Source organism: Oryx dammah, unplaced genomic scaffold (assembly GCF_014754425.2).
Source record: "Oryx dammah isolate SB20612 unplaced genomic scaffold, SCBI_Odam_1.1 HiC_scaffold_21, whole genome shotgun sequence".
In the NCBI taxonomy this organism is placed as follows: Eukaryota; Metazoa; Chordata; class Mammalia; order Artiodactyla; family Bovidae; genus Oryx; species Oryx dammah.
In genome coordinates, this window is record NW_024070205.1 from 76,031,134 (window position 1) to 76,058,050 (window position 26,917).

At 42.6% G+C, this 26,917-nt stretch overlaps 1 protein-coding gene across 1 annotated transcript in view; it reads left to right on the forward strand.

Moving 5' to 3' along the window:
- DSTYK (dual serine/threonine and tyrosine protein kinase) overlaps positions 1-26,917 on the forward strand; it is a 52,988-nt gene that overhangs the window by 6,604 nt on the left and 19,467 nt on the right. Inside the window, exon 2 of the mRNA XM_040262985.1 lies at positions 15,406-15,791. Within this exon, the coding sequence (XP_040118919.1) occupies positions 15,406-15,791 (386 nt within the window). The remainder of the gene's footprint in view (positions 1-15,405; positions 15,792-26,917) is intronic.

Genomic DNA, 26,917 nt, shown 5'->3' on the forward strand with positions numbered 1-26,917 from the left:
CAAAAAAAAAAGTAGTCAAAAGCAAGCACAGGCATTTGAATTAGATCTGAGTTCCTCTTCTAGTTCAGCCTTTCATTAACTGTGGGACTTAGGGCAAATTACTTAACCTATTACGGGCTTCCCTGGTGTCTCAGACGGTAAAGAATCTATCTGAAATGTGGAGGACCTGGGTTCCTGGGTCGGGGAGATCCCCTGGAGAAGAAAATGGCAACCCACTCCAGTATCCTTGCCTAGAGAATCCCCATGGACAGAGGAGCCTGGTGGGCGCTACAGTCTATGAGGTCGAAAAGAGTGGGATGTGACTGAGTGACTAAGCATAGCACTTAACCTGTTGGATTCTTTGTATGTCAAATGGGAGTGATACAGAATGCCACAGCCATTTGAAACATCCAGAACAAGAAAATTTGTAAAGACAGAAAGTAGATTAATGATTTTGCCAGGGGATGAGGAGTAATTGCTAATGGGTATGGGATTACTTCCTAGGGAATAAAAATGTTTTGGAATTAGAGAGTGGTCATGATTGTACAACTTTGTGAATGTGCTAGAAACCACTTAATTGTATGGTTTAACAGGGTGAATTTTATGGTATGTAAGTTTTAACTAAATAGAATGGGAATGATAATGTCTACCTCACAAAGTTGTGACATTTAGAGATCATATAAAGCACATAGCACAGGCATATACTTAGTACTAAACACATGGGATGTTTGAGTGTGTGTGTGTGTGTGTGTGTGTGTGTGTGTGTGTGTATGTACTTGGTGAACATTAGATTAGGAGGTTGACACATGGGGATTGAGGAAGAATAAGAGGAACAGAAGGATGGAATGAGGGGCAGAACAATTTTGAGCTGAAGCCACAGTTAGGCCCAGGTCTCTAAGCTCCCAGTTCATTTCTTCAACTCTTCCCTTGTTCTTTCCTGCTCTGCCCATGAGACTGTAAAATGCACCCTTGCATTGGAGAGATTTTGTTACAAGTGAGTCATAACCCAGGCTCTGTAGCTTGCCATGAAACAGTATTTTACATCAGTGGGAGATTTTATCTGATTGAGTGAGTATAGTGTGACATTACCTACTCAAGCTTCTTATTCCAGTTTCCAGTCCCTTCTTTTCCCCTTCCTAATCTTCCTTTGCTAGGCTAATCTATTTTCCATGGAATGGGGTAGCCCACCACTAAAAAGGCTTGGATAATTCTGCCTGCTCTTGAAAGAAAAGACATTATTACCTTTAAGATGGTTATCATTTGCAACATGCTTAGTTTAGTCTTAAAAGTAATTTCTGATTTCAGTATGGTTAGTTCTTCGGCCTTGTGAGTAGCATTTAAAGAAAGCATGGATTTAAAATAAAAATCAGTTCTGGTTTTTAAATTTTATTTTGCTCTGTCCACTTTCCAGCATCAGCATTTATTTCTCCGTGCCTCTCTGTCTTACTAGGTTAAGGCAACAAAGAATCTTCCTGCAATAAATGCACTTCTCAAAAGCAATCTTTGGAAAATAAAGCCTCAAAAAAAACGTATTGAAGTAAATTTCAGCTTAAACCTATTGCTCAGTTCCTATAGGCTGTAGACATATAGATCATGCTTGTATTTATTTGTATAATAACTATGAATATATTTGTCTTATCTCACTTGCTAGATCATGAATTCTTAATGGTAAAGATGTGTTTTATTCATCTTTGTATCCCTGCAGTGCCTACCGTAGTACATAATAGACAAATTAGTATCTGTTAAATCGTTTCCATGTCTGGTAGATGATTGGAATGATGTGTTTTTCCATTTCAGAAGGACATTTTTCCTCCATGAAAGATATACTATTTTATATATTTGCCCACATTTTCCTGTCTGTGTCCCTAAAAAAGAGCAATAATAAGCATTTGATAGATGACTAGTTAGGCTAGAGTTGCCAGTATCCCAAAGAATGAGTTTCATGTCCCAAATAATTAGTTGCATCCAGTATCAGAGCTTCATCATGATATAGGAAATAAATCCTTAATATTCATTCACTCAGCAAACCTTTATTAATGCCCAACTCTACTGGGTTCAGGACACTCAATAGTGAAGCACTGTCCAATTAATTGATATTTTTATTTTTAAGTTGAAGTTTATGAAAGAAAGAAGGGTTAGCGTTTCATTGTGTACCCTCTGAAGTATTTCTTACACATTGGGGTTTCCCGCTTAACCATTAGTCTTTGAGGAGGGCATAAGGATAACGCATATGAGAAGTTCTAAGGTTCAATGGTATTGACAAAAAGAGGAGTTGAGATGCTTCACTAACTTTCTGACAGTACAGGAGAATTAGCCCCAGTGTATCTTTGATGGAATAACTATAATTGTCTTGTTGGCATGGTTCAAAAGAAGAATGCATTCATGAAGGTTGTGGTTAGAGTGTCTTTCATCTTCGTCAGAGCTTACTCACAGGGGAGCCAATGTGAAGAGTGTGAGGTGTGTGCGTGGATGTGGCTTTTTCTCTCACAGGTTTAAGATCTGAGGTGAACTTGCTGTTTACTTCTTGTAGGAAGTAAAAGTCACCTCCAGGGATGGTCCAGGGAGTTTGAAGGGCGTCATTCATGTTAATACCCGAGTGTGCAGTCCTTGTGAGGGATACAGCTTCTCTTCCATCACTCTCAGATGCCTGGAATGCCCTGGAGGGTTGTAGTCTACGTGTAGGCCACGCCGCGCCTGAAAATTGGCTGCATCCTTCGCCAAGTGCGGAGTCCGGTAATTTTAGGGATCCTGGAACTTGGTGCTTTAACAGGGCAGATGTAGCGGTGATTGAGATATGTGCTCCCTTGTTTAAATCAGCCTCTCTGAGAAGGTCTTCTCCTAATATTCCTCCAAAAGATTGAGGGCAGGAGGAAAAGGGGACGACAGAGAGTGAGATGTTTGGATGTCATCACCAACTCGACAGACAGGAGTTTGAGAAAGCTCCAGGAGTCGATGATGGACAGGGAAACCTGGTGTGCTGCAGTCCATGGGGTCGCAAAGAGCTGGACACGACTGAGCCACTGGACTGCACTGAATATTCCTCCAAAGGCCACACGAAAACTCTATGAAGGAAAGTTGGTCAAAGCATGGGGACTCCGAATTCCCCGTGGGCCCCTGGTTGAATTGCGCGTGATGTGCGGTACCTTCTTCTGTGGTGTTCAGTAGGCAATGTGAGTGGTTTGGATGTATCCCCAGCCTGGGGGTGCCATGTGGCTGTGGGAACCTTTTGACCACAAGCCTTTGAAGTTGGGCTTTATAATGTATTTCTGTTCCCTGGGGTGGTGTTCTCTGGGCAGGAAGATGGGAAGTAGAACTTCGGGGATTGTTTTGCTTTTCACTTGTTTTATATAAGGCATCAAAACTAGCCCAAAGAATAATGAAGCTTATGTATTCATAAAAGCCTTTGATTGTTTAAAAAAAAAAAAACACTCTTAAAGAATGCTTTTATTACTTTTATTTTACTCAGATATAAAAAGAGGTCTAATTTTAGCTTCATCAGATTAAAACTTGAGTGTGTTATTTATGCCAGACAGTTTTTACCCTTTCTGGGTCATATAATGGAAGAGAATTACATTTCCCAGGATTGTTTTCCAAACTAGAGAGACTCAAGTAAGACCATATCATAAAAGCAACTAGGTAATGAGACTAATTTGAGTAAAAGCTTTGTGTTTATTCAAATTAGAGGAAGAGTAACTGAACCAATATGGAGTTTACTTTTTAGAAAAATTCTGTATGATATACTCTACCAATAACTTTTAATGGGGGCTTCCCTTGTGGCTCAAAATGGTAGAGAATTTGTCTGCAATGCAAGAGACCCGGGTTTGATCCTTGGGTTGGAGAGATCCTCTGGAGAAGAGAATGACTACCCTCTGCAGTATTCTCACCTGGAGAATTCCATGAACAGAGGAGCCTGGTGGGCTACAGTCCATGGGGTTGCAGAGTCAGACACGACTGAGCGACTAACACATACGTAACTTTTAGTATTATGGAGATATGTAGGGGCAAGGAAGGAGGAAAGAACATGCAGGGAAACAGCTAGTAGGAGAGAAGTCATTCTTTTGGCACGTAAGCACCCCCCTCGGAAGACCTATTTCAGTTTCTCCTGATTGAAGAATTGCGCTCCTCTGCTGGCTCTTACTCCATGAAGAGAAGTGGAGAAATTCTGCTACTGCAGCTTGGAAACATGGCTTGTTAGTATAGGATAAAAGTAGTCTGTTGGCATATGATACTGAGGAGGCCTGGGCTGCAGTGGAGGTGTGTTCCCTACTGCTGAGTAATCAGAAGGCCACTGCAGGCAGTGCAACCTCGAGCTGCTTCTGGAGGCTTCTTGTTCAATGAACTGGGTGGTTATAGGTTACTGTCATCAAAGTGGGCTTCCCTGGTTCAGACGGTAGAGTGTCTGCCTGCAGAGCGGGAGACCTGGCTTCGATCCCCAGGTCAGGAAGATCCCCTGGAGAAGGAAATGGCAACCCACTCCAGTATTCTTGCCTGGAAAATTCCATGGATGGAGAAGCCTGGTAGGCTGTAGTCCATGGAGTTGCAAAGAGCTGGACACGACTGAGCAACTTCAGTAATTCATCAGAGTATCCTGTCCTAGAGTGGGTATTTTGTCTACCCCTGACTTGGGTTCTAAATCTGATTCTGAACTTAGATACTTACTTAGATGAGTGCCTTGGACTTCGCAGGCTCAGAACTGGCATCAGTAAACCATCCCTGGGAGATTGAGGAGACAGGAAGTAACGTACAAGGCAGAAGTGGGGACAGTGAAGACACTTATTGTTTAAAGTCTACTGTTTCTGTATATAGCAGACTTTCTTCCTGCTGGTTTTTTTTTTTTTTTTTTTTTGATGAGCAGAATTCTGTCTCTTAATCTCTTGTCTCTGAGATCCAGACCTGGATATATTTTGCTGGTTATCCTTTTGGCTTATTTTAAAAATTATTTTGGAATAATTTCAAGTTTATGTAAATGTCACCAGAACTACTACAAAGAGCTCGCATACCCATGCCATGCAGGCTCCCCAGTTGTTAAGATTTCACTGCATTTGCCCTCTCACCCAGTCTCTGTTTCTATTATATGTATATATTTTTGTGAACCTTGTGAAAATGAGCTCTCGATAGGTAGATAGCTCTTATCTCCTCTGAACACTTCCAGTTTACATTTCTCCCAAACAAGGACATGCTTTTACATATTAGCATTTGCTGTTGTTCAGCTGCTTGGTTGTGTCCCACTTTTTGCGACCCCATGGACTGAAGCACTCCAAGCTTCCCTGTCCTTCAGTATTTCCCAGAGTTTGCTCAGACTCACGTCCATTGAGTCAATGAAGCTATCCAACCGTCTCATCTTCTCTCACCCTCTTCTCCTGCCCTCAATCTTTCCCAGCATCGGTCTTTTCCAGTGAGTCAGCTTTTCGCATCAGGTGGCCAAAGTATTGGAGCTTCAGCTTCAGCATCAGTCCTTCCAGTGAACATTCAGGATTGATTTCCTTTAGGATTGACTGGGTTTGATCTCCTTGCAGTCCAAGGGACTCTCAAGAGTCTTCTCCAACGCGGTTCAAAAGCATCAGTTCTTCAGCACTCAGCCTTCTTTGTGGTCCAACTCTCACATCTGTACATGACTACTGGAAAAACCATAGCTTCGACTCTATGGACCTTTGTCGGCAAAGTGATATCTCTGCTTTTTAATACTCTCTCTAGGTTTGTCATAGCTTTTCTTCCAAGAAGCAAGTGTCCTTTAATTTCATGGCTGCAGTTACCATCTGCAGTGATTTTGGAGCCCATGAAAAAATCTGTCACTGCTTGCATTTTTCCCCCATCTATTTGCTATGAAGTGATGGAACCAGATGCCATGATTTTTGCTTTTTGAATGTTGAGTTTTAAGCCAGCTTTTTCACTCTCCTCTTTCACCTTCATCAAGAGGTCTTTAGTTCCTCTTCACTTTCTGCCATTAAAGTGGTATCATCTGCATATTTGAGGTTGTTGGTATTTCTCCCAGCTTATCTTGATTCCAGTTTGTGATTCATCAAACCTGGCATTTTGCATAATGTACTCTGCATATAGGTTAAATAAGCAGAGAGACAATATACAGCCTTGTCATACTCCTTTCCTTTGAACAAGTCCTTCCTTCCATGTCCTATTCTAACTATTGGTTCCTCACCTGCATACTCGTTTCTCAGGAAACAAATAAGGTGGTCTGGTATTCCCATCTCGTCAAGAATTTTCCACAATTTGTTGTGATCCACATAGTCAGAGGCTTTCACTGTGATCAATGAGTGTTGGCAATTTGATCTCTGGTTCCTCTGCCTTTTTTAAATCTAGCTTATATGCCTGGAAGTTTTTGGTTCATGTGCTGCTGAAGCCTGCTGAAGGATTTTGGGCATAACCTTACATTTCAGCGTGCAGCTCCCTAAATCAGGAAATCAACAGTGAGTCAGTACTACCATTCAGTGTACAGACCCCATTTAAGTTTTGCCAACTTTTCCGATAATCTCTTTGTCTTTTTTATCCAGGATCCTGTCGAGGAGCACGTTGCATTTAGTTGTTAATGTCTCTTCAGACTCACTTACTGTGGACAGTCTTTCGGCCTTTCCCTGGCATTTATATCTTTGACAGGTTTAGAGAGCAGGCTTTACATTCTATGGGATGACCCTTAGCCTGCATTGAGCTGTTTCCTCATGAGTAAACTCAGGTCATGAGCTCTCAGCAGGATCAGGCACAGAAATGATGTGATGCACAGTCATTACCAGGGGCACACGATGTCTGTCATCCACCGGTTTCAGATGTTAACCTTGATATCTGGTCACGTCAGTGCCCTTTACATTTCTTTACCTTCGAGTCACTGTTCTTCTTTTCCAGTTGCTTAGTCTTTTGTGGGAAGGTGTTCGAAGATTTCAGTGATCATCTTGCTCCTGAAGATGCCTCCTCCCACTGGATCTAGGGTCCATTGGCAGCACTCAACCTGCCTCAGTTGAAGGAAATGGCAGTGCACGCCAGTACTCTTGCCTGGAAAGTTCTATGGACAGAGGAGCCTGTTGGGCTCCAGTCTGTGGGGTTGCCAAGAGTCGGACATGACTGAGCCTAGGCCCTATGCCTGCCTCAGCGGTGGTTTCTCTGGCTTGTGTTTCGTCTGTGTGTCTTAGTGTTCGGGATGGAAGAGCTTTCCTTTGCCACTGTTTGTTTATTTTTTATACCAGTGTGGACTTCTGAAGTTTTTCAATGGACTTTAATTTCTTATTATTATTTAACAGATTTTTTTAAATGCTTAAATTGTCCCCAGTCTGGTCAGTAAGCCCTGTGTGTGTCTCTGTAACACATTCCCACCGTTGGATCATTCTTAATGGTTCGTAGCTGAAAGATGCTGCCTTCCCTCAGTGAAGCATGGGCTTGGCTCCCTGAGGAGCTGCTTATGCCTCTGCATCCCATGAATCCCAGCTGCAGCTGCCTTTCTGCTCCCTCTGCAGCGTGGCCAGCCTCAGGAGCAGTTTCCCCTGAGGAGCTTGTCAGCAGGCTGCTGAGTGCGCTCTGTGGGCTCCGTGTAGCTCCCGGGAGACCCACGTCTTCGGCCGGGCAGTGGGGGGTGTCACGCCCCTCTTTCCAGGTGCGGTTGGGTCTGCTTCTCCAGCACTGTTCAGGATCTCCACATGGCCACCAGGTAGGAGGACTTGATGGCATTTCTGCCTGTTTGACTCTCACCTGCCAAGAGCTTTGGCTGCTTGAGCACGTTTCTGTCGCCCATCCGCAGAAACCATCCCTTTCAAGCAAAATGCCGTGTATTACTTGATCCTGACAATTCTGAAACCCAGACTACCTAAGCATATGTTTTCCTTAAATGGGAATACCTCCTCTATAATTCAGAATCCTTTAAATTTAGCTGAAGGTCAGAGAGCTTGTTTGGAAATGATAAATGTTTCTTGGCAGAATTATTTCTCTCTCAACTCCTGGGGTTTTTTGTAGCTCAGTACTTTGAAGCTTGTAGTAGAATTGACTGCAGTAGAAGGACCGATTCATTTCTCAACTTAGGATTTGTCCTTTATTCTTGGCGCATGTAGTTAATAAGAAATAAAACTTACTACTTATTTGTGGAAATGCAAATTTGTGTCACTGATTACTTCAGTGAATTATAAAATCTTTTGTATTTCAGTCACTTACAGAGAGGACTTCAAGTTCAGTATTAAAGGTGACATAAAAAAATTTTACCAAAGGAGGGCAGTCCTTGGATATCAGGAACAAGTATTGCAGTAGTAACTCTGCTGAGACCTGAATTGATGCTGAAACCCTGGCAACTTTAGGAGTTGCAAGCATAGGAAGCAAAGATAGAGTTCCACTTCATTCACTCCGTGCGGCGCCTCCCCTCCTTGGCCGTGGGCTGTGCCTCACTCTGGCCTTCACTCATATCATTGATTGGGGTAGGGAACAGGCCCGAAGAAGAGTGTGCTGCTCCAAGCCCACTACAGTAAGTCCCCTCCCTGCAGGCGCTGTTCCGAGAGTGCGCTCCCAAGTCCAGTTTATTTGTAAGTCCCACAAAGTTAGCCTAGGTAACACGGTTGGCTATACAGTACTTTAATACATCTATATAATACTTTTCACACAATACATAAAAAACAAACACAAAAATAAGTCATTTTTGACAGTTAAAAGCTATTCAGTTTTATTAATATATATTCATTTCACATATAGTTGAAATAAAATCTTTTACAGTTCATTGTGTTAATTAAAATGCAGATTACAGGCTCTCAGAAGCATGTGACTTAATGACGGTTATGATTTCTGTGATTTACAAAACGGAGGCTAATCATTTAGTAAGCATGGATGTACATTAATTCGAAGTAGAAAAGTCATTTTTAATGTTTCAGTACAGTATATTGGAAAGTATGGTACAACAGCTGGCATACAGGGGCTGGCATCGAGTGAACAGGCCAAAAGAGTTGCTGACTGGAGGAGGGAGAGGAAGGGGAGAAGGTAGAGCTGAAGGGTCGTCAGCGACAGGAGACAGAACAAACTGCAGTCTCGCTCACGCCTGGGGACTGTGGCACAGGTTCTGGTTTCTTGCTGGATTCTGTTCTGTGTACCCTCTTGAAAAAACGGCCCAGTGACGTCTGGATAGTAGCTCTCCTTTTTTTCTCATCATAGATGACACAGTAGCAGTGGTTTGCATCCTGAAGGCTGCTGCAGTCTTCCTGTACCGATATGTTTGGTTCCCCTGCCTCAAAAACTGACAGTGCGTCCTCAGGTAGCACTAACATAGGTGACTGGAGCTGCGAATACATGTTAACTTGAAGGTTTGTATGTAGGGGATTTGCTGTACTCCAAAAACAATTTAAACAAAGTGTCTCCGCTAATGGATCACTAGATTCATCAGCATTACTTCCTGCCCTCTCTACCTTAACTTCAACCCAAAGCGTAATACAGACTAACTGATGAGAGGAATCATAAAAGTTTCTCTGAAAAGTACCTACTTTTTTTCTTTTTTTAAGAAAAGGGACTCTAAGAGCTCTTAGGTAGAATAACAACATTTTAAAAAAGCATTCACCACGAGTGGTAATACTTTTTCCTCCAGGCTTTATTCTTCATGGTCTTGGGCAGTTTTCATAAGGAATCTCTCAGTCTGTTTTTAATTGGGGTCCTGCGACTACTAAGTTGTGTTTGGCCCCACATTGGGAGAAAGTGTGGTGTAGGGGAGGGGTGTAGGGGAGGAAGAATTTCTCCTCTACCCTCTTATCTCCACCTGGGCCTAAGAATTAAACTGACATTAAACAGATAAGCAGGAGAAGAGCGTAAGTACACTGTTAAATCTTATCTGTACGTGGGAGTCCCCAGAAAAGAATGAAGAGCCAAAAAAACAGAGTTGTGCTTTTATACACTGAACTGGACAAAGAGAGGTGACCAGAGAGAGGCTGGCAGGGCGGTTAATGGTGGGAAAGCGACTAGGAAGACCCTGGTTAGTTTAACAAGGCTTATTTGTGCAGATTTTTCTTGACCTCGACTCCGGTAATAAGCATGTTGCTTTCCTCTGTTATAGGGAGGACATCTTCCCAGTGAGGGTTTTATTTTTTGCTTTCAGGAAGATAAAAGGGAGGTCAGAGTGCCCTTCTCATACCTGCTGTTTGTTCAGTGCCTTTAGCTCAATATCATCCTTATGCCAAAGAGGCCTTTTGGGGGATGGTATATTCTGCCACCCTTCACAGACATTGTTTACCATGAGGTATTCACCTGGCCCCCTGAGACCTAAAAACAGCTCCTGCTCCGCCCTGAAAAAATAGAGAAACATGGCTTCTTTTTTGTTCTGTTTTGCCTTTTAAGTTACTGCTTCCTCTTCTGTAAATGAGGATAGTAATAGTTTGTGTCTGGTAGGATTGTATTAAATGAGCTGAGGCAAATAAAATGATGTACTTAGAAAGGGCTCAGTAAATATTATTGTGGGGGAAGAAAAACAGTTTTCCCTCTATCCTTCTAGATTTTTGTCTTTTATAAAAAGACAGACTAATGAGGGAAAAACTACAGATGTGCACACATGGGAGCTACCCAGGAAAAACAAAGTAACTCCGAAATGGCGCAAGCCCATACCTTAAATACTGTCTCTAGCTAAAGATGAAACACGCTGGGGTGGGGTGAGGTGGGGGGAGTCAGTTATGGGTGGTTATCAGGAAAAGCACACTAAACAAGGGTGAGGTTGTTAGGCAGTTTAAAGCGGTTGCCTTCTGCACTGATAAGAGTTTCTAGACATTTCGAGTCTTCCTCCTATTCCTGAAACTGGAGGAATATACCCCTACAAATGTGAGATTTCCCTTTTAAGTATAAATGTCTCTTAGGAAAAGTAACTTCTCACTTTTCGGAGCTTCACCTGTGTCTGCTGGTTCTTAAAAATAACCTCAAAATAGTCAGTATGTCAAAGAGGCATATTTTGGGATGATATATTTTGTTCCCCTTCATTATCTGAAACAGATAAACAAAATGCATTGCTGCTTAGCTGCTCCTTCTTGTATTTGAAACATTTGTTTAGAAGCAACCCAAACCAAGATAATCTGTATTTAAGAATCATAAAGGGAAAAAAAATGTTTTGGCTTTTAAGACAGTTTGCTTTGAATTTTCCTGGAGTCGGAGCTGGCAGGGTTAATGTGCTCCAGCTGAGAGGCCGTGCTGTTACCTTCTGGCAGTCCCGTATGCAGATGCCGTTATATTAATTACAGGAGAAAACCTGATTAACTTGAAAGTCCGTAACTGTCAGTGAAGCAGCTGCTTTAGCTCTGAAGCAGGTTTTCTTCCTCCTTCCTCCTGTCATTCTCCCGTTTTTCATCTCTTCTTTAGAGAACTGCTGAGACTGCCCAGGAGGCCCTCAGAGCCCCCGGCTTGCTCCGTCACCTTTCGATCTGCAGCTGTAGCAGTTCAGGGGAGCTCTCCTAATTAATTTCACGTCTAGTTGAAAAACAACCAGACACTGCCTAGCCCCCTCATTTTTCTTTCAACAGTTAAAACCTGATGGAATCCTGGAATTTTAGAACTGGAAAGGATGTAAAGATGATCTAATCCAGCTCCCTAGTTCACAGATGAGAAATCTGAGGCTGAGAGAAACAAGTGGGTTGCCAGAGTCACAGGGCCAGTCATCGGGGAGGCCCCGGGTCAGAGCGCCGCCCTGGCCAGTGCTCTGCCCACCCCCCTGCTGTGCTCCATCCTCACCAAACCATTTGCCAAGGGGAGCGAGGAGTGCAACCCTCTAGTTTCAGCTTCATTTTTCTCCATGCTCTTGTTCAAATCTTGTAGACACATTGAAGAGCAATGGAAAAAACTAAAGACTAGTGGGAGAAGCAAAGAGCTTGGACAATGACATATTGAAAACCAGATGGAGATATCCATATTGAAGACCTTTCTCTGTCTAGTAAGTTGCACACACAGCCCTAGCCAAGCGCCTGGAAACAAAAATTCGAGCTGGACTCACTGTCAGCCCCCTCGCCCATTGCACTGGCCTACGGCTGTTTGACTCCAGCGAGTTTATTTATAGTGACTGTTTCTGTCACTGCAGAGATGGGGGTGTGATACTTTGGGTCAGATGAATAATGGGTGTGTCTGCTGTGGTTTTGGTCAGTGCCACATGGTTTGCTGGTTTTCCTATAGTCTCAGAGGTGTTGAGATTGCTCCCTTTGGTCCTGAAAAATGGTTAGTTTTCGTTCTCTGTTACCCACTCTCCAGGCAGCAGCAGTAGTCACGACTCATTTAGACTCACTGTTGTTATTCTGGACCGGCTTTTGTTACGGGCCCTATGAAGGGTGTTGGTATGAGCTTACTCAGCCACCTGAGCTCTGAGGAGGACTGGGAAGGAGAGGAAGATAGAAGTGCCGGCGAGAGCGGATCCTGCAGGAGCCCTCCTGCTCAGCCAGAGCCTGGCGGGTAAATCCTGCCGCTGAATGGGCCAGTCCTGTTCTGCCGTCCACCTCTGCTCTCCATGTTGAGATGAAGGGCGTTTTTAGGAATGACGGTTGCTCCTAAACTATTCATGGTACTGGACCGTTCATCATATTACTGGATTTTTCTGAGTACTTAGTAGAGCCACCTACGGCTTTCTTTAGGCAGTTCTCAATGAGCAAGCAAACAAATAACGCTCACTATTTTTTAGTCATTGTGTTGGGTGTTGAGGATACAGAGAGAAATGTGATGGTTCTTCCTGCCTTTGGTAATTATAAACATAGGACTAGAATAGTCTGAAGAGGTGAGCAAGATTTGCCATCCCCAAATGTGTCTCTTTGGTATGAGAATTAGTTTAGGCTTGGTTGTTGTTAAAGAAACGAAAAGCTCAGCAAGAGTTTTTATCTTCCTCACCTTAACTGCCTAAATGAATTTATATAGAGGGCCTGTCGCCAGAGCTAGCTACAGTGTAGTATGAACTTGGTGTAATAGTTGAGGGTCAAAATCTTCTCTATGTCCAGTTGTTTCTGGATGCCCAGCAAACATTTGTTTACCAAACATTTACTCTTCTGTGAATTGCCTTGTTTCCCTTTGAAGACCCAGCCCCCTGCCCCCTCTTTTTGTTCCAGGATAACATATGTATCTCATTTAACCCGTCTTTCAGATCTCTCATGTTCAGATTCCTCATGTGTATGTAATTAACTTTCATTTTCTACTGTTAATCTTTCTCATGTCAATTTAATTCTTAGCCCCAGCCAGAGGAAACCAGAGGAAAGGGTAGAGGAAAATTGTTTTTCCTCCCTGACAACTGTAGTAAATGCTGTTTAGTTGTCAGTGACGTATGGAGGGACTCAGGACTCCGTACTTGCTGAGTGATCACACACGCAAGGGGCTGTGTCCCCTTGCTTTTAGTTTGTAAGTCAGAAATTAGACCAGTTGTCTGGTGTTTTTCCCTCGTGCTTAATAAATGCCTTGCATAGAGTTGGGCCCTCCGTTAACGTTTTGCTTTCTCATCTCTTTCCCAGGAGAATAGATTTCCGTGTTTCACTGTCTGGTATTGCTGGTGTGCTTCTGCTGACCAGGTGATGTACTTAACAGGCAGACGTGAAAGGAAGAGCTTAATGAAACGCATAAAGGGGTCTGAGTGAAAGCCAACTTGTTTAAACCTTGTGCTGCCATTTGTTGGAGGGAAGATTTTAAACAGTGAGTTTGCAGCAGGGTGGGTAGAGCTGAGGGGCTCCCTGGTGGCTCAGTCGTTAGAGAGACCACTTGCAGCGCGGGAAACCTGGGTTTGATCCCGGGGTCGGGAAGATCCCCTGGAGAAGGAGCAGGCCACCCACTCCAGTATTCTTGGGCTTCCCTGGTAGCTCAGATGGTAAAGAATCTTCCTGCAGTGCGGGAGACCTGGGTTCCATCCCAGGGTCGGGAAGATCCCCTGGAGGAGGGCATGGCAGCCCCCTCCAGTGTTCTTGCCTGGAGAATCCCGTGGACAGAGGAGCCTGGTGGGCTGGAGTCCACAGGGTTGTACACAGTTGGACACGACTGAAGGGACGCATGCAGGTAGAGGCAGGCAGAAGCAGGACAACCTTTTAAATGAGTCTGGCCTCTCTCGCTTCAGTTACATAAACAGAATAAATAGCTTATGAATGGTTTAATGCAGCTCATGGTTAAATGACTAAAGCAAATACTGTTTCAGTTGGTACCACCCTAAATTTTAATGAAGATGTATGTATTTGGCTTCAAATACAGATCGGCTTTCTAACAGCCTAAGGACTGTGTGTCTGTGCCTTTCTGAGCAAACACGAAGTTGCCTGAATCTTAGACTTGGGCAGGCACTGTCACTGACCAAGTTGGGGAGTGATTGAGTTCGGAATCGGAGAGTTCCAGTCAACAAATTTCTGGTTCCTTTTCCCATATAGAAGTTCTCATACGTTAGGAAGCCTTTTGTTTTCTCTTGAGTATTATTTGATCTGTTTTGTGGAAGCTTGCAGTATAGATGAGTGTATCCTGAAAGGATATTTCTGAGATAGATCAAATCTTCCTTGATTTGCTTGGATTTATCCTAACAGGTAGTCTTTTCCCCTTTGTCTTACTCGGGGTCTTGTCTTCCATAAACTGAAAGAATATGATTTGATCAGAGATATTGATCTTAATTAAGCATTCAGTGTTTTAAGAAAACAAATGACTTGGCAGCTGGGATGCTGTTACCAGCTATCAGAGAAATGAACCAGAAAAGATTCTATGCTTATGCACACTCGAATAACATTTTATTTCAATGTATGTGTGTTAAAAGACTACACACATTTAGTATATAGATAAGGGAAATAAACTAAAACTGCATGTGGCAGAGTCATTTTAAGAACCTTTCTGTGTTCAGGTATTAGGTTTTGTGTCACAAGGAAGGTTTTTATTTTGATTTGTGTTCAGTCCTTGGGGGTTTCCGAGGTAGCGTGGTGGTAAAGAATCACCCTCTCAATGCAAGAGACACAGGAAATGAGGGTTCTATCCCTGGGTTGGAAAGATCCCCTGGAGTAGGAAGTGGTGACCCACTCTGGTATTCTTGCCTGGAAAATTCCATGGATGAGGAGCCTGACAAGCTGCAGTCCACGATATCGCAAAGAGTCGTACGCATCTGAGGATTAATGCACGTATTCAGTCCTTGGACTCATGTCCCAGCAGCATAGTCTTCTCTGGTTTTGTCAATTTAATGTCCTTTGATTGAGTCCTTGTAAACTCCTGAGGCTGTCCCTCCACTGATTGAAACTGGGTCAGGAAGGGGAGATTAGGCCACTGCCACCTTTCTGGAAAGAAAGAACTGCTCTGGGGGCGAGCCAGAGAGGGGACTCCTGTGTGATATTTAAGAAACTTTTCCTGACTGGGATGTTTTTCTGGTATCTCCTTCCACCAAGAGCTCCCTAGAAGTTTCTCTTCTAGGAGGCTGACATCTAATGGGATCTCTGCGTTAGTCTCTGTCTGCCCCTCCTCACTCTTCTCTCTGTACTCCTGTCTCCTTCTACCCCCATCCCCGCCCAGGCCCGCTGAGCTGCATTTCCTTCCCACCCAAGGAAGAGAAGCGCCTCCAGCAGATGGTGGACTGCCTGCCCTGCGTCTTGATCCTCGGCCAGGACTGTAATGTCAAGTGCCAGCTGTTGAACCTGCTTTTGGGGGTGCAGGTGCTTCCCACCAACAAGCTGGGCGGTGAGAACTGTAAGCTTCGGCGCCTCCGCTTCACCTATGGGACGCAGACTCGGGTCAGCCTGGCGCTCCCTGACCAGTATGAACTAGTGCACACGCTGGCTGCTCACCAGGGCAACTGGGAGACCGTCCCTGAGGAGGACCTGGAGGCCCGGGAGGACAGTGAGGACGCTGCCCGCGTTCTGGCCGAACTGGAGGTGACGATGCGCCATGCTCTCTTACAGGTACCGGTCTCATCCTTACACGGGTGCACTTGTAGGCACCAGCTTTCATTGTGCCTGAGCTTTCTCAGAAAGTAGTTTGGCAGTGTGTACTGTGGGCTCTGAGCATCAGCAGATAGAGTCAAAGGAACGTGATTTAGGAAGTTGAAAACCAGACAAGGCTGTAGCAGTGTCCGTCCCCGCCTCTACGGCTGTGCTGCAAAGCCCTGGGCAGTTTGTCTAATCCCTTTCTAAAACTGAAGAATGTGATACTTATATCTCAGCCTGCCTTTACAGAAAGAGGGTCAGGGTTAGCAATCCTTTTTCATTTCTTACAGGAAGGCATGGCTAGAATTGTCTCTAGCCATCCCTTTCTAAAAGGAACAATCATATGATTGATGTTCTTACAGAGCTGAGAACAAGTGAACAACTTCTGAGTTTTTCCTTAGATCTGCCTTCATTTACTAAGTGAGACAGGTCCTGTCTCCTACTTTCTAAGGGACTTCAGAACACGAGGACAGATCTGGCTCAAATAAAGAGGTATGGAGATCCTATCACCTGAAGAATGTCTGTTTCTCTCTTGAAGTAAACTCCTGAAGAGGACACAGGTCTTGTGGCATTTCCTAAAAGATAATTTTATCTGTCTGGTATTTATATCTCTACGTAGGAAGGACCTGTCTCTTGTGCAAGGCTTCCTTTGCTACTGTATAGCTAGGACTAGACTATGTTATTAGACCAAAAGGTGACAGGCACAGCATGTGAATGTATCAGGAGAATGGGGCTGGGCAGAGAAGGTGCCTGTGTCAGGGATCAGGAGCTGGCAGGAATAAAAGAAGCAGACATGCTCAGAGCAGAGAGTTCGTCATCTTGATTAGCTGTGCCAGGAAGGAGGGGCTCGTTTGGCAGGACTTGGAGAGCGGTTTCTTCTTCGCTTCACCTACTCCTGTTCTAGAAGGCTTGGTCTCTCAGTCAGTGAGTGAGACCTTTGATTGTGGCTTTGGCTTATGATTCTCTGAAAGTAGAAACTGTCATCTCGTTTCTTTCCAGAGTCCAGTTATCTTTTATCTCAATAAATGCTAGAGGGATTTAGTATACAAGCCAGCATTTTCTCTCAGCTCAGTTTCACTGGTGGCTTTCCTCTGTGTTCAGACTGAGAGCGTGCACTTCTTAGCTCCAGGACAATGCGAGAGTTCTCGGATGACTCTGACTGATCCTTGTTTATTGACTGAGCCTGCTCAGTTGACTCATAAGCTTTGTAGGTGTATGATCCAAGCACAGTCTCTCTATAGTATTCTGTTCTGGTCTAGTTACTTCAGTTTCCAAGAGCTCAGCGGTTTTCCAACTTTTTTAGATTTTAATTCATGCTTAGAAATAGCATTTTATTATTAGGACCCTAACATATACGTGTGTGCATTTGGAATAAAGTTTCATGAAACAGTACTTTTACTTCTTGCAAAACACACTGATATTTTCTTTATTATATTTGACTTCATTTTTTGGAAAAATGATAGCAACCCACTAAATTGATGATCTGACAATGTATTCTGACTTACAGCTTAAAAAACACTGTTAAGTAGCTGAAAGGACTGCTCTTGGTTGGGTGGTGATTTTTCCTGTTCTTGCATTTTAAAAACAGTCTTGGAATGTGAACAAAGCCATCTGTAGGACAGTTGCGTTATTTGATTGATTTCTCTGTGTCCCTTCATTTTGTTGGTTTTGATTTTTAATGCTCATTTACTTTTGTCCCATGAGGTGAGCTGATAAAGTCACAGAAAAGAAAATGAGAGCTATTTCCCAAGTAGTGTGTGTGTGTGCACGCATGCGTTCGTCTCTCAGTCATGTCTGAGTCTTTGCGACCCCATAGATTGTAGCCTCCAAGGCTCCTCTGCCCATGAGGTTCTCGAGGCAAGAGTACTGGAGTGGGCTGCCATTTCCTTCTCCAGGGGACTTTCCCGACCCAGGGATTGAACCCGGGTCTCCTGCACTGCAGGCAGATCTTCTACTGTCTGAGTCACCAGGGAAGCCCTGAGCACATGTCTTACTGGTGAGAGTTCCCAGCGATGCTCAAGGAGTACATTGTTGCTTAGTCGCTCAGTTGTGTCCGACTCTGGGACCCCGTGGACTATAGCCTGCGAGGCTCCTCTGTCTGTGGAATTTCCCAGGCAAAAACACTGGAGTGAGGTCCCATTTCCTTCTCCAGGGGATCTTCCCGACCCAGAGATTGAATCCCCATCTCCTGCATTGGCTGGCAGATTCTTTACCACTTAGCCACCAGGGAGACCCCCATGTATATAAGCAATCAAACTGAGTTAACAATTAAGAAGGCTGCTTGGCTGGGAGGGAAGTTAAGATACCTAATCAGTTTTCTCTCTGCACGGTTGAAATATGTATAGATTCTCTTTCATGAGAAATATCCTTCTCTTTTCTTGAAGAATTTTCTAGCCTCCCATGTCCTGTTTCATGTGGTTTCTGAGGCTTCTATAGTAATGTTTCTTTGGATCTGCTTTATACGGCAGTGATTTTGATGTGGAAACAGCCACGGACCCCCACATTTCTAACTTTAGACTCCCTTGATGGTGAGCCTCAGAGGGGCCTCAGCCTCTGGCGCTCAGGCTCTGCTCTGCCTCTGTCATCAGACTCCTGTCTCCATTGGCTTACTGCTGGGAGCATTTCCTAAGCTACCTTGAAGATTTTTCTTGACAGTGAGAAAGATCTTTTTTTTAGCTCCAGTTATATTTATTTATTTATTTTTTTTTTATTTTTTATTTTTTTTTCCAGTTATATTTAGAACCAGAGAATTAGCTCTAAACAGCCCTTCAATTTGGTTCCTAAAAGGGGTCGTAAAGAAAGGAAACATTTAGCTAAAGGAAACCAAGATTGAATTAGGGGAAATCTGATGTTCATTTTTAACTGTCAAATTACTAAAGCAGAATTTCCCCTTACCCTCTTACACAATGGTCATTCTTCTAATATGTTACTTTAAAGTCCTCATAAATTAGCCATTTTCAGTTTGTTCCAGAGTAAGGCAACTCACATGGACCCCATAACCACGTGGTACCCACATGGGATATTGCAGTATTCCTAGTGTTTTAGCTCCGGGTCCCCTGAGATTCTCAGTTCATAATTCAATAATAGAGAAATACTGTCAGGCCATTAGTTCCTGAAACCTCATTCAGTGTTAAAACGTGGTCGTTTTCCAGCTGGCAGTGCATTCCGCCCTTCCCCGTGTTCACTAGCTTTGTCTTCATGTGCATGCTTCCCCATCCTGGCCTTCGCCCCCTTTCTGGCTTATACCTCGGCTCCTTTTCTGTTTTGTTCCATTTACAAGCCCAGCACCACACGGTCGTCTGCCTTAGAATCGCCTCAGTCTGATGCGTGTAAGTCTAGATGTGGTTTCCCTATGACACCTATAAGAAAAGGAAGAAAAAGAAATGGAGGTGGTTAAACTTCCTCAGCCTGAGATGGGATTCCTGCAGCCTGACGGTGGATTTCATCTTCAGTGGCTGTTTCGCAGCCGTCAGCGCTCTGTTCTTAGCCTGTTTACCCCTCCCAGGTGTTTTCTGGCCCTGCGGACAAACACGCGTGTCACATGGCCGCGGGGCTGTCACACCGTCATGGTGACCGGCTCCTGGCGATGTCTGGGAAGGGGTATTTCCGGGAACTTAAGTACACTGATGTTTCCAAGAAAGGTCTAATGACTTGCAAATAAACTTATTTTTTTTCTTTGCTACTTTGAACTCTAATGAGTTGAAATAGTTAAATTTTCTCTTTATAACCCTCAGTAGCCATCAATGGAAGTAATCTATTTGTCATTTCATAGTGACATTGATATTTTTACTTTTTAATCTTTAAAAATTAAAAGTTGTTTTATTTGATATATAATTATTTAGTTGATTTACAATGTTGTACAGTAAAGTGATTCAGTCATATATATATATATATGTATGCATGTTGTGTACATCTGTATATATGTTCTTTTTCTCTTTTCCATTATGGTTTTCTGCAGGATGTTGAGTGTAGTTCTCGGTGCTATACAGGAGAAGCCTCTTGTTTCTCTGTTTTATATATAGTAGTTTGTATCTGCTAATCCCAGACTCTTACTTAGTTTATTCCTCCTCACCCACTTTCCTGTTTGGTGACCAGGAGTTTGTTTCCTTTGTCTGTGAGTCTGTTTATGTTTCATAAATAAGTTTGTCTGTATCATGTCTTAGATTCTACATGTAAGTGGCATCATGGGGCGTTTCTCTTTCTCACTTATTTCACTTGGTGTGATGCTCTCTGGCTCCGTCCAGGTTGCTGCAGATGGCACTATTCCGTTCTCTTTGAGGCTGAGTAGAAGGGTACATTGTGTATATGTAGCACATCTTCTTTCTCCATTCCACTGTGGGTGGACGCTTGGTTGCTCCCATGTCTTGGCTATTGTAAATAGTGCTGCCGTGAACATTGGGGTGCCTGTGTGCCTGTGTCTTTTCAAATCATGGTTTTCTCTGGACATACGCCCAGCAGTGGGACTGCTGAATCATAGGGCAACTCTATTTTTGGTTTTTTAAGGAACTTCCATACTGTTCTCCATAGTGGCTACTAATTTACATTCTTACCAACAGTGTAGGAGGCTTCTCCACACCCTCTTCACCATTTGTTAATTTGTAGAGTTTTTAATGATGGCCCTTCTGACTGGTGTGCGATGGTACCTCACTGTAGTTTTATTCTGCTGTTGCGATCTATTTTTTTCTAAATTTTATTGGCGTATAGGTGATGTATCATGTTGTGTTAGTTTCGGAGTACAGCAGAGTGAATCAGTCACACGTATAACCATTCTTTTTCAGATTCTTTTCCCATATAGGTCCTTACAGAGTGTTGAGTAGAGTTCCCTGTGCTGTAATAGTAGGTCCTCATTAGCTATCTCTCTTACATACAGCAGTGTGTGTGTGTGTCAGTCACAGTCTCTCAGTTTATCCCTCCCCCTCTTTTCCTCTCTGACAAGCCTAAATTTGTTTTCTACATCTGTGACTCCATTTCTGTTCTGTAAATAAGTTTATTTGTACCATTTTTGTTTAGATTCCACACATAAGCAATATATATGATATTTGTCTTTCCCTGCCTGCCTGACTTCACTCAGTGTGACAGTCTCTGGGTCCGTCCGTGTTGCTGCAAATGGCCTTATGTTGTTCTTTCTTATGGCTGAGTGATATTCCACTGTCTGTGTGTACCACATCTTCTTTATCCATCCCCTGGTCATCTCCTTCTAGTTTTGATTTGCACTTCTCTAATAATTACTGACGTTGAGCATCTTTTCATGTGTCTGTTGGCCATCTGTATGTCTTCTTTGGAGAAACTTGTATTTAGGTCTTCTCATTTTTTGATTGGGTCGTTTGTTTTTTTGGTTATTGAGTTATGTGAGCTATATGTGTATTTTGGAAATTAAACCCTTGTCAGTCACATCATTTGCAAATATTTTCTCTCAGTCTGTATATTGTTTTTTCATTTTGATTATTGATTATTCATATTGATTATTGTTTTCATTTTGCTGTGGAAAAGCTTATAGGTTTGATTAGGTCCCATTTGTTTATTTTTGCTTTTATTTCTATTGCCTTGGGATACTGACTCATGAGCTTTCCGGACACTACTTTGCTGAAGAGACAGTTTTCTCCATTGTATATCTTGCTTCCTTTGTTGGAGATTAATTGACCATAGGTGTGTGGGTCTGTTTCTAAGCTCTCTGTTCTGTCCCATTGATCCATACAGACAATGTTTTGTTTTTGTTTTTTTTTTTAATTTCTCAGCAGTTAATACTTTCACAACCCCAAATCAAAGTAAAAATGACAAATTTATGCAAAATTTAAACCCTCAAATTTATTAAACATTGTTGCTAGAAAACCGTCTTCTTTCAATTTTTGTTTAATTTTTGGCATTTGTTTTGGTGCCTTATGAAACTAAATTTGTTAAATGTTGCCTACTTTTAAGTTAGATACCATGTCTTCTCTGGAATGTATCTCGATTGAAGGGTAAACATATGAAAGAAGTTTGGGTGATAGTCTTTTATCTGACGGTAAGCAGATAGTTTTGGGAAAGAGAGTATATGGAATTAGGTCAAAGATGGCCATTTCCAAGGGAAAAAGAACAAAGTTGGAGTAATATGTGTAAGAAAAATAAAGAATGCTATTCTAAAAATATACATTAAAATAAAGAAACCATTATTTTATGGGGCAAAAAGAAAGGGGAACTAAAAGTAATGTGTTAAAAAAGGATATGGGAAGTTCAGGCAAATGCTGAATATAAGTTCCTTCTAGGCAGTAATTCTGTGTTCTTTGAATTCAACGTCTCTCTGCCTTCCCTCTAACACACACTAACATACACAGTGAAATATAACCAATACATTGCTCTTTGCTAACAAACCTGGTAATACTTACTATAGGTTAATTTACCTGTTAAGGATATGTATGCTTTAGAGGTGCGATTCTTTTTAAAATCCCAATGCTCGCTCTAGTGGCCTTGATCCCTCTTAAAAAGACTAGCTTAAAGGGCTCTTTTTTCAATTCACCACCACTTGTTCAGTTTTGGCCTTCCAAGTTTAACTCTTTGGGAGAAAATCTGGCAGAGATTATGGTCTTAATCTTCCTTTTTTGAGCAGAGCAGGGGTTTTTACTTGCAGCCAACATATACTTTTAACACAGAAAGCTAGAACTGTTACAGTCCCTGAAATCGTCTTCTCCATCCTTTATTCTTCTCTCAGAACTTCCCTAACACCAGGCCAGACAATTCCTGACACAGTGGGCCTCAGTCGCTGTTTATACACAGCAACTGAGGCTTTGTAGTCAGAGGAGCCTGGATGTACAGCCTGGCTTGGCTACTTAACCGTGTGACTGTGGTGCTAGGGCACCCCCCATTTGTAAAACAGAAGTAGTAATCCGTGTGTTTTAGGGCTGGTGTGAGGCTTACATGAGAGGCTAGGTGTAAAGCAGCTAGCACAGTGTCTGGCCCTTACTAAGCCTCCCTTTGAATGAATTGAGAGGAGGATTTCCTCCTCTCTCAGACACCTATCTGTTCCCTGACAACCATCCATACTGGAACTCCTTCCACTGTGAAACTTAAGCCCTTCTGGTTCCTGCTTACTTAGACTTATTATTGTGCTCCATTTAGAAGCAAAGTTCTTCATAATTATTATGAAGTGCTTTTGTAATAAAATTAAAGAAGAGAGAGGTGTTATAAAATACAGAAGTTAAAGTTATAAAGTTAAAAGGTAACTTTCACCTTTGTTCAGACGCTTCTTTCTTTCTTCTCCATTCTTCTGTTGACTTTCTTGATGAGTCTCGTGAATGGTGAGAGTCTAATAAATGGTGAGAGAATTCACATTCCCAATTCACATTCCCAATTCTGTATCTGTGGGTCCCTGGATGTTTGAATATCCACACAGTAGAATGCCTGGAGGCTATCCAGCACCTCCTTGTCAACTTGTGTGGTGTCTGGTTCCTCACAGTGTGAAATCAGATGGTTTTGATCCTTCAGGCTCCGTGCTTGTGAGCTGAGATGCAGACCTAAAGCCTCTGCTTTGATGTGTGTGGGGTCGTACCACACTTCCGCTTTTAGCACGGTGGCCTCATGTTCCTGTGGCTAGTTGAGGGCTTTGGTTGGGATTATGGGTTTCCTCAAGTCTTGTTCTGGTCTGTGAGTTACCACTCCTTACTTTTACTGGCTAGGGAGATGAGCTAGTATCCATTTTATGCTGACTGCTGGGGTGAAGCCCTGGGTTGGCACAGCTGCTTGTGGCCTGTTAGATTCTAGAAAGCAGCTCAGTCACAGCTCCCCACTGGAGAGTGTTCAAGAGTCAGGGTGTTTTCTACAGTGTAACAGGAAGAGGGGGCATGCATGGACTGTGTGTGCTCAGTGGTGTCTGACTCTTTGCAACACCGTGGAGGGATGTATTTGCCTTGCTATATAACTGACATTTAAGAGTGATAGTGATTTCAGAGAACTGTACACAAATGAGGAAGAATCAGCCCCGTGTAAAATGTGGAAAACTTCTATTGTTCTGTGAGAGTGGGCATGGGAGGAGAATTGATGGTGATGGTCAGTGGAACATGGAGACAGGGCCTGGAGTCCGGGATGTGTCAGTTGTTAAGCGAGGGGTAGGACCATATAGTTATGTGCTGCTTTTCTGTGTGATGGAATGAGGTTGCAGAACTGTAGACAAAACAAAGACATTCATGACCGATCTGAGTGTGTGATTGTCTTCTGTTTGAACTGTTGGTTAAGACGACCATCCGTAGCTATCGCTGAGGGTGTAATGTGCTGTGAGCCATAGAGAAAGAGTCCTCACCAGTCAGAGCCAGTATTCTTAGGAAGTGGTCAGGCTTCAGTGACTGAACCATTTCTTCTTGGCACTTATGATAGTGTCATTTTATATTAAAAAAAAAAACAACCAAAGAGGAAAATCCTGGTGTTTGCAGAGTAGCAGTTTGCTTTTTTATTACATTCTCTTAATCTTGCCAAGAGAATTGATGGTAATATATCAGCTTCTGTAGAATCCACAGATTTTTGCAGATATATTATAAAAGAGATATCTCTTTAGGAATTTTCTGTGATTTAAGATGGGAATTATGGCATACTCTTCTGATTCCCTGGATTCTTCTTCCTTGACTGATTTCAGAGCTTCCTCACTGCTTCATTCTTGGAGTAGATGCAAACAGCAGTTCCAGATAAATGTGTGAGATATGGGTTAAAAAATAGACAGTTTTACATATGATGATTGAAAATGGTTTTGAGCAAATAGTAAAGGCATCATTCATTCATCCAGTAATTGTACATTTATTTAATGTTCAGTAAGTACAAACACTGTTCTAAGTGCCAGGAAGGAGTACAGCCTTCCATGAAATAGTCTGAGGTCAGTCTTCCCTCTCAGGTGGCCGTAATATATGGGCCAAGAACAGGGCTCATCCTCTCTGTGAATTTTTTTTCACTCCCTGTCTCCAGGAGACAGTGCGGCTTCCCTTTTTGTTTATAACCGTCAGGCATGAGTCATCCCTCTGCCGTGAGTATTGCAGAATCACGTATCACATTCCAGTCTAGTTTGTACTGCTGCCAGGGTCTCAGCCAGCAGCTCTTTTTGCCTGTCTTTCAACAGTCAAGATAGTCAGAACAGTGAGACAGACTACACAAATTAATTAACTGGGGAATAGAGAAGAGAGAGCACAGTACTTGTTTTCTATCCGTTTTTGTTTGTGCAAGATACATTAAGGAGTAGATACTTTCTTTCTAGGTGCCAATGCACCAGGCAGTGTCTACCATCAGAGTTCATTTTAGGGGAATTTTTAAAGCTTGATGTATAGCTGATGTATAGTATTATATAAGTTACAGGTAGAAAATGTAGTGGTTCACTATTTTTAAAGGTTATATTTCATTTATAGTTATTATAAAATATGGGCTATATTCCCTGAAGCTTATTTATTTTATACACGGAAGTTTGTACCTCATAATCCTTGACCCCAATCTTTCCCATCTCTCCTTCCTTGTCCGCACTGGTAACCACTAGTTTTTTGTCTGTGCCTTTGTGTCTGTTTCCTTTTTGTTATAATCACTAGCTTGTTTTATTTCTTGGATGCCACTTGTGCGTGAGATCATGCAGTGTGTGTCTTTCTGTGTCCGTTTCCCTTGGCACAGTGCCCTCCAGGTCCCTCCGTGTGCAGATGGGCACATTACCTTATTTTTATGGCTGAGTAGTATTCCATTGTGTGTGTGTGTGTGTGTTATATAGTGAAAGTGTTAGTTGCTCAGTCATCCAATTCTGTGACCCCATAAACTGTAGCCCATCAGATTCCTCTGTCCATGTAATTCTCCAGGCAAGAATACTGGAGTGGGTAGCCATTCCCTTCTCCAGGGGATCTTCTGGTCCCATGGATTGAACCCAGGTCCTCCTACATTTGCAGACAGATTTTTTTACCATCTGAACCACCATGGAGGTGTAGGGGTGTGTGTGTGTGTGTGTGTGTGTGTGTGTACATATATACACCACATCTTCTCTATCCACTAAATTCTTTTTTCAAAAATGAATTTGCACTTGTGAGCAAATAAAGTCAGCTCTCCTTTACAAAGGGTATTGGTTCTACGGCAGCTTTGGCTGCCAAGTTCTGTTGCACACATAAAATGGAAATTTACTTTAAATTTTTTAAAAAATCCATCAAATAAACAAGCAGCAAAATTCTTCCTGAAAACTTTCTAAACAATACTTACTTCGGTTTGAATATTTAGACTTTTTTCTCTTAATATTTCTCTAATAAGTTTGATTGATTTATATCTTTAAAAAGATATATTTAAGACAGAAGCCATTTAACAAAATTTTTAAAAGCCACTGTCACCTATAATTATCTTGTTATAACTTCATTTCTTGAAATTCTCTTCTAGTCTGTAGTTACTAAATGTAATTAGAATGTTGGCATTTAAGTGATTGCATGCTATACTTTGGACCTTAAATGTCCTTATGTACCCTCTGTTTTGAATGTGCCTCATGAAACGATTCATACTCTAGCACTGTGACTCCGGGCAGTGAAAGGGGGCTTGTTTCAAATAGCAGAGTGAGTGTCAGATTAGTCTTCCAATAGAAAACATTCCATGCAGTTTGAGGCACAGGTGAATAGCAGATTTCTTCTTGGCATAGGCTTGGCTAGAAAACAAGTAGATTTATACAGTGTTTGCTCAAATTACAAATGATGAGATGCTAAAAGCACTTATAGGGAGTTCAAAGTGGCCAGCCAAATGAAAGTTCTGTGGCCTACCTGAGAATGAAATTTATGAATTCTTTGTTGAGGAAAAAGGTGAGACTTTTGTACTTTAGTGGAAATAAGAGCTTGCTGTCTCTCACTCTCTGTCCTTTAGTACAGGCACACACGCACGCACGCGCACACACACACACTTACACACAGTACAAGAAACAATAAGCTGGCATTTCCCAGCCCTTCTCCATTGTCTAGAGAAGGAGATCAAAAAGAAAAACTCTTTAAAACATTTTAGAATTCTGCAAAGGATTGATTTTGAGTCTGCAGACTTCAGAGTTGGTGTGCCTGCAGGGGTAATATAGGCATGAGTCTCCAGATCAATGCTTAGGTCTGGAGTGCCAGGCAAAGTACACAATTTCAGAGGTTTAGAGGAGCAAAATT